The sequence below is a fragment of the Astatotilapia calliptera genome, chromosome 15 (assembly GCF_964374335.1).
Source record: "Astatotilapia calliptera chromosome 15, fAstCal68.1, whole genome shotgun sequence".
In the NCBI taxonomy this organism is placed as follows: domain Eukaryota; kingdom Metazoa; phylum Chordata; class Actinopteri; order Cichliformes; family Cichlidae; genus Astatotilapia; species Astatotilapia calliptera.
In genome coordinates, this window is record NC_137436.1 from 5,568,901 (window position 1) to 5,576,178 (window position 7,278).

The window sequence follows — 7,278 nt, forward strand, 5'->3', positions numbered from 1 at the left end:
TGCTCTCACATGCCTTACTCATTAGGCTCAGCGACCCCTCCCTTAATCCCGCCTCCTTCTGCCAAGAAAGGCAGAGAGGCATGTACACGCACCATGATTGACAGGCCACCGGGCCAGTGAGTGGCCACCACCGAGCAGGAGGATTCCAGACGGTTCTGGAAGCTTGTGTCAGGAGGATTTCTCGAATGGTCATAGAGGGTATAAAAACCGCACCGTTACACCAGTTTCCGTAGGAGCATTAGCAGTCAACGAACCTGTGAATAAGGAAGGATCTCTACACATCTTCCTCAGGAGGTTTTGGCACACTGCAAACCAAGGTAAATACATTAACAGCCTTACCACAGACATTTGGGATACGAAAATATTACTCTCCCTGAAATTCAGATTTAATAGTACTAAATGTTAGCTTATTTGAAATTAATTTATAAACAAAGCTGACATTTTTGTCATGTCTGGATAAAAAGTGAAGCTAAAGTGAAGAAAGGGTGAAGTCTAGTTACAGCACTTGGTCTTTAAAAACTGATTTAAAAAGTATTAATATCTGCTCTGAGAATATTAATGTCAGCTTCATAAACGGTAATAAGAATTTGATTCCTATTGTGCCTCATTTCAGAATTCAAACCTGCGGGACAGTAGCCACATGGCAGGATGCTTTAGTGATGCATTTGGGAGGAAGGTGTTATGTTAAGCAGGGGTTTAACTGTTTGAACCTTAATCAAATTTCCTGTGCTAAAATTTCTGCAAGATTTTTGGGCCACCTTATCCTTGTACCAGGTTTTAATTCAGTGCAAAATCAGTAGGTACAGAGTGTGCATTCCTTTAATCTCGTCAGCTGTATGAGAGGCGGAGCTTTTGATTCCTATGGAAACTGCTAGAGAGTTCTTCTTGCCTCCTCGTACCTTCTAGAAACCTGCACTTCACCTGGGAAACCAGCAGGTGGAGTCATTTCTGCTGACACGGATATGCAATTCAAGCCACGTGTTAATCTCTGATTAGCCAATAACCAAGCAGAGATTAAATTCACAGTCCAAGAAGGGGGAAAAAAAGGTCCTTGTACCTTTTTAATACAAAATTATGAAAGTAAGCAAGAAAGAAACCCGGGAAAGTCACTATATACTACACATCTACAGAGAATTTGCTTTCGTTTGACTGCTGTTAATTCCTTAATGTAACATCGAGGCTACTTAATAAGGATAAGCTGTAACTGCAACATCTTACATAAGAAGGATTGGCAGTGTTTTTCAAGTGTACATTGCTGGGATGCAAACATTTAGTGTTATAAAAATAGTATTTTATATTGTGTTCCAGTCACTTTAGTCAATGTGTTTTCTAAAAAACAATATTTGTTCTCCGTCTTCACTCAGATGCCTGAAATGCATGACCAACCAATGGAGGAGGAGGCAGAGACCTTCGCATTCCAGGCTGAGATTGCTCAGCTTATGTCCCTGATCATCAACACTTTCTATTCCAACAAAGAGATCTTCCTTAGGGAACTTATTTCCAACTCCTCAGATGTAGGTTTTCAATATTAGTCTGTGTTGCTGTGTTTATTATTTAAAAAAAATAATTAATTAAATTACATGCTTTTTTTCACTTAAGAAATTTAATTATATTATTATCAATACAGAATAAATTCTGGAATTTGTTTAAACAATTAACATTTTGTTTTGCTCTGTCAGGCACTGGACAAAATCCGCTATGAGAGTCTCACAGATCCTTCCAAGCTGGAAACTGGCAAAGACCTCAAAATTGAGATCATTCCCAACAAAGAGGAGCGTACTCTAACCCTAGTTGACACAGGTATTGGCATGACCAAAGCCGACCTGATCAACAACTTGGGCACAATTGCAAAGTCCGGCACCAAAGCGTTCATGGAGGCTCTGCAGGCTGGAGCTGACATTTCCATGATCGGTCAGTTCGGTGTGGGTTTCTACTCTGCCTACCTGGTAGCCGAGAAGGTGACAGTCATTACCAAGCACAACGATGACGAGCAGTACGCCTGGGAATCATCTGCTGGTGGCTCATTCACAGTTAAAGTAGACAACTGTAAGTGATATAACCCCGAATTTGAAGTGAATTATTAATCATTTAACCCAGTGGTTATAAAGTATACTGACCTATAGTCTTCCTCTACAGCTGAACCACTGGGACGTGGAACTAAAGTGATCCTGCACCTGAAAGAAGACCAGACAGAATACCTTGAAGAGCGAAGGGTCAAAGAGATTGTTAAGAAGCACTCACAGTTCATTGGCTACCCTATTACGCTATTTGTAAGTACTTAAGTCATATTTAATGATCCCATAGAAGAATTAAATTTGTAACTATTGCAGATAGCTTCTGCACTTAAGACTTCTGAGAAAGTTGCTCAATTAATCTCGGAAACACTGATATTATAAAATAGTGACTCCCTAAGGCCAGGGCTGGATTGGGACAAAAAATTGGCCCGGGCATTTTGACTACAGACCGGCCCACCAGGTATTATAGGAAAAACCATAAAGCCTTTGAATGAAAACAAACGCTGTTGTGACAGTGATGTACACTGTCTTGTTGGTATATGTATGATTTCAATACGTTGTACATCAGATAAAAACTTTGGTTGTAAGATTCAGATAATTATTTAATAAAAGCTAGATATTTTAAATGAGAATAAGAAAGAAAAGTATTTCTTTGTGCCCCCCTCTCCCTGTTAATGCCCCACCTGGGCCCCTGGCAAAGCTTTGCTAGACCCGCCCCTGCACAGTTACCAGCTGTCAGCTACTTAGAAAAGGAACCTGGTGTTATTTGTCTCTCAGAAACAGTTCATAACTTCAACTCATTCATGTCACCTAAAAGGTAAACCTGTTTCTCCATCCCCTGTTCAGCTCTGATGATTCAGTAAGGACATCTCCTGGTTTCAACTTCATGCTTCCCTCTCCCCAGATAACCAAACCGACATAATGACCAGCAGCTTTTACAGCTGTGACTCCAGCAAACATCAGCTGATACTAGAAATTAATATTAAATAAATTCTAACAACAGCTGATCAAGCTTAAACATGCTGCTGTTGCTTAGTGCGACATCTGCTGGTTTCCTCTTTCTGGCGCAAAGTGGGCGATAAACAAGCAAGAGAGCCGATCAGCTGATCATTGATCAGTTTCACGATTGAATGAGAGAAGAAGGCTACGTTCACACTGCAGGCGAAAGCGCATCAAATCCGATATTTTTTTTTTTTTTTTTTTTTTTTTTTTTTTTTGACCCTATGCGACCCATATCCGATCATGGTATGACAGTGTGAACGGCACAAATCCGATATTTTCAAATCCGATCTGGGTCACTTTCATATGTGGTACTGAATCCGATACACATCCGATGTTTCAGAAAGCGACTGCTGTGTGAACGGTCAAGTCACATTAAATCCGTCTTTTACGTCACTGACACAAGACAGACGCCAATTATCAGTGCCGGAGAAGCGCCCGATAAGACATCGCGAACGCTTCCTGGCCATCCGGTGAAACTGCTGGGAAGACAACGTTGGAGAAACGTGAACATTTTATTTGTACTGCATAATCTTCAGATTCTGACAGAAATCTGCAACTATCCCTTGAAGCACCGCTCCTCTAAAACAGCAATAAGGATAATGATTAAGTTATTTACATTATTATGGAAATAACAAAATAACTTAAAGCAAAAATTGGGAAACATGAAGTCCGAAGTCTTTATATTAAGGGCCATCAGTCAAACGATATTGTTTGCTCTGTGTCTAAACAGAGCGCGTTGTGTGTGACATCTTCTTTTGCGCATGCGGGCCACTTTGAACGTTCACACTAGAGCGCGTTCGCTGTCGCATTTTATTTGTAGTGTGAACGAGCAGACAAAAAAAATCGGGATTTGATCAAAAAATCGGAATTGAGCATTAAGACCTGCAGTGTGAAGGTAGCTGAAGAGACAGCTGACAGCGTAAAGACAGAAAAACTCCAGCTTTGTGTCTTTTTCCATTCTAGCTGAAGTCCGGGACAAACTGTTCCTTTTCAGCTCAATACGAAACGCGTGATATTTTCTCTGAATACGGGACAATTCCATTTTTCAGGGGACGGTTGGCAACTCTACTAACTAACCTTATGAATAGAATAAAGTTCACTATCAGTAACATAGCACCCACTCAGCTGTAGAAACTCCGTCATGCTAGCTAGTACGCAGTACAAGTTATTGTAACTGACGGTAAAAACTCAGCACAACGAAAATAAACTCCACCTAAACTTGGATTATATCTGATCCAGATAGACTGCAGGTCATAACTTCTTACCTGAAGTTCAGTTCACCTGACACTCGGACGGGCGGCCGCCTCGGGTCTCTGCTCCTCCTGCCTCCCCTTTCCCTCATCCACCTGGCCTCTTGTGGCAGCTCCGCCATAGCCACCACCAAACAACTGAGTTCTTTTTACACATCTGCCAGCATCTGGCCAATCCATCACCTTTCATTGTTTATACTGTTATTAAAAAAAAAAAAAATAAAAAATCATCGGCCCATAAAAACGAAAAATCACCATCGGCCCACCAAGCAAATGCCCTGTATGCCTGATGGCCTGTCCAGCTATGCCTAAGGCTAAGGTGTAGGGAAATTCTTTAGTGTGTGACCAAATGTATTTTCCTTCAGGTGGAGAAAGAGAGGGACAAGGAGGTGAGTGACGACGAGGCAGAGGAGGAGAAAGAGAAGGAGGAGAAGGAGAAAGATGAGGAGAAGGATGAGGACAAACCTGAGATTGAGGATGTTGGATCAGATGAAGAACATGACCATGACAAGTCGGACAAAAAGAAGAAGAAGAAGAAGATCAAGGAAAAGTACATTGACCAGGAAGAATTGAACAAGACCAAACCCCTGTGGACCCGAAACCCAGATGACATCACGAATGAGGAATATGGAGAGTTCTACAAGAGTCTCACCAATGACTGGGAGGACCACTTGGCTGTTAAGGTTGGGCTTTTGAGATGTTATTTTAAAAATACCTAAAAATGTAGCAGTACTTTATAGGAGGAAAATTATGTCTGATATAATGTAGTCCAATATATAATCACTTTAATTTTTTTTTTTTTTTTTTTTGCCTAACAGCACTTCTCAGTAGAGGGTCAGCTTGAATTCCGTGCCCTGCTCTTCGTGCCTCGGCGTGCTCCTTTCGACCTCTTTGAGAACAAGAAGAAGAAGAACAACATCAAGCTGTACGTGCGCAGAGTCTTCATCATGGACAACTGCGAGGAGCTCATCCCAGAGTATCTCAGTGAGTATTAAAGTGTGGATTACAATTTCCCTAACAATAATAGAATTATCATAATGAAAATGACACAATGGAATCTTTAGAGTTTTAACAGTTTCCTTTCTGCTTCCTATCAGATTTCATCAAGGGTGTGGTGGACTCTGAGGACCTGCCACTGAACATCTCCAGAGAGATGCTGCAGCAGAGCAAGATCCTGAAGGTCATCCGCAAGAACCTGGTCAAGAAGTGCCTGGAGCTTTTCACAGAACTGGCTGAGGACAAGGACAACTACAAGAAGTACTACGAGCAGTTCTCCAAGAACATCAAGGTCAGTATCCACAGCCTTGACTGAGTGAGGTGCAAGGTTACCAGATCTTGTCTTTAATTCTTTTGCTTGAATAATTTAGCTCTAGCAGTATGAATATTATAAAGTAGCTTAACAACAATTGAATGCAGCCAGTGGTAGCGCCTGCAATTTTTTTTTGCACATTCAGCTGAATAAATCTGCACTGTTGATTACAGTTGACTGTTTTCCTTATTACAGCTTGGCATCCATGAGGACTCCCAGAACAGGAAGAAGCTTTCTGAGCTTCTGCGGTACTACACATCAGCCTCTGGAGATGAGATGGTGTCCCTGAAGGACTATGTCACACGTATGAAGGACAACCAGAAACACATCTACTACATCACTGGTGAGGACACTTTTAAAACTGCCAATCAAAAGCATGCGTTCGGCAAACAAAACTTGTCTCATGTGGGCAATATGGCATGAATGAACAACATTATCATGCCTGCATTTCAGGTGAGACCAAAGACCAGGTTGCCAACTCTGCCTTTGTGGAGCGTCTTCGCAAAGCTGGCCTGGAGGTCATCTACATGATTGAGCCCATCGACGAGTACTGTGTCCAGCAGCTGAAGGAGTTTGAGGGCAAGAACTTGGTTTCAGTAACCAAGGAAGGCCTGGAGCTGCCTGAGGATGAGGAGGAGAAGAAGAAGCAGGAGGAGAAGAAATCTCAGTTTGAGAACCTATGCAAAATCATGAAGGATATCTTGGAGAAGAAGGTTGAAAAGGTAAGCTGATGAAACCAAATGACAATATAACAACGGAATTTGTTTTCTTGTTCAACTGATTGATACCGGTGGCTTTTGTTTTCCTCTGCAGGTCACAGTCTCCAACCGCCTAGTTTCTTCCCCTTGCTGCATTGTCACCAGCACATATGGATGGACGGCCAACATGGAGAGGATCATGAAGGCTCAGGCGCTGAGGGATAACTCCACCATGGGATACATGGCAGCAAAGAAGCACCTTGAGATCAATCCTGACCACCCAATCATGGAGACCTTGAGGCAGAAGGCAGAGGCCGATAAGAATGACAAGTCTGTGAAAGATCTGGTCATCCTTCTTTTCGAGACCGCCCTGCTCTCCTCAGGATTCACACTGGATGACCCACAGACCCACTCCAACCGCATCTACAGAATGATCAAACTAGGTCTTGGTGAGTATCTGTTAAATCTTGTATCTTTTGGTGGTATGTTTGCCAGTAAACGAGTTAACCCTGCTTTGCTGACTGATCTGCTCCTATTTTCCTTCCAGGTATTGATGAAGATGATGTGACATCTGACGATAACACCTCTGCACCCACTGAGGACATGCCCCCTCTTGAAGGGGAAGATGATGACACATCTAGGATGGAAGAGGTGGACTAATCAGCTTCCATTTCCTGTTTAGATTTAAAAAAAACAAAACAAAACTAATGTTATAAAAAAAAAAATTAATGTTAAATGTTGTAAATGAGCCTGGAATGTCTGTTCCTAAACACTTTTGATGACCATCGTAACTTTATTTCCACTTGCGTTGACCACATGCAGTCCAGTCATTCCTTTAGATGTTTAGAGTTTTCAGATTGTTATTTTTGTTTTTGTATTGATGCATTTGTTCTTTTTGTATTTGACATTCCAAAGTTTGTTCTTTATTGTAAATATAACAAAACACGATACTGTTATTTGAAACGGTGCAAAAACCATTAATAAAGGTTTACCATGTTAAGCTA

General features: G+C 41.6%; 1 protein-coding gene across 1 annotated transcript; it reads left to right on the plus strand.

The window, feature by feature from the left end:
* The first annotated feature begins 126 nt into the window (after positions 1-126).
* hsp90aa1.2 (heat shock protein 90, alpha (cytosolic), class A member 1, tandem duplicate 2) lies at positions 127-7,278 on the plus strand. The gene is made up of 11 exons (XM_026194213.2): positions 127-317; positions 1,365-1,514; positions 1,680-2,046; positions 2,137-2,270; positions 4,633-4,950; positions 5,086-5,251; positions 5,365-5,555; positions 5,772-5,919; positions 6,030-6,298; positions 6,390-6,723; positions 6,822-7,278. The coding sequence occupies exons 2-11, from the start codon at positions 1,365-1,367 to the stop codon at positions 6,932-6,934; spliced, it is 2,190 nt and encodes a 729-aa protein (XP_026049998.1). The 5' UTR covers positions 127-317; the 3' UTR covers positions 6,935-7,278.

Coding starts and splice junctions, on each gene's coding strand:
- hsp90aa1.2 (XM_026194213.2), top strand. CDS start 1,365: ATGCCTGAAATGCATGACCAACCAATGGAGGAGGAGGCAGAGACCTTC. Junction 2,047..2,136: donor CACAGTTAAAGTAGACAACT/GTAAGTGATATA, acceptor CTTCCTCTACAG/CTGAACCACTGGGACGTGGA. Junction 5,920..6,029: donor ACACATCTACTACATCACTG/GTGAGGACACTT, acceptor CCTGCATTTCAG/GTGAGACCAAAGACCAGGTT.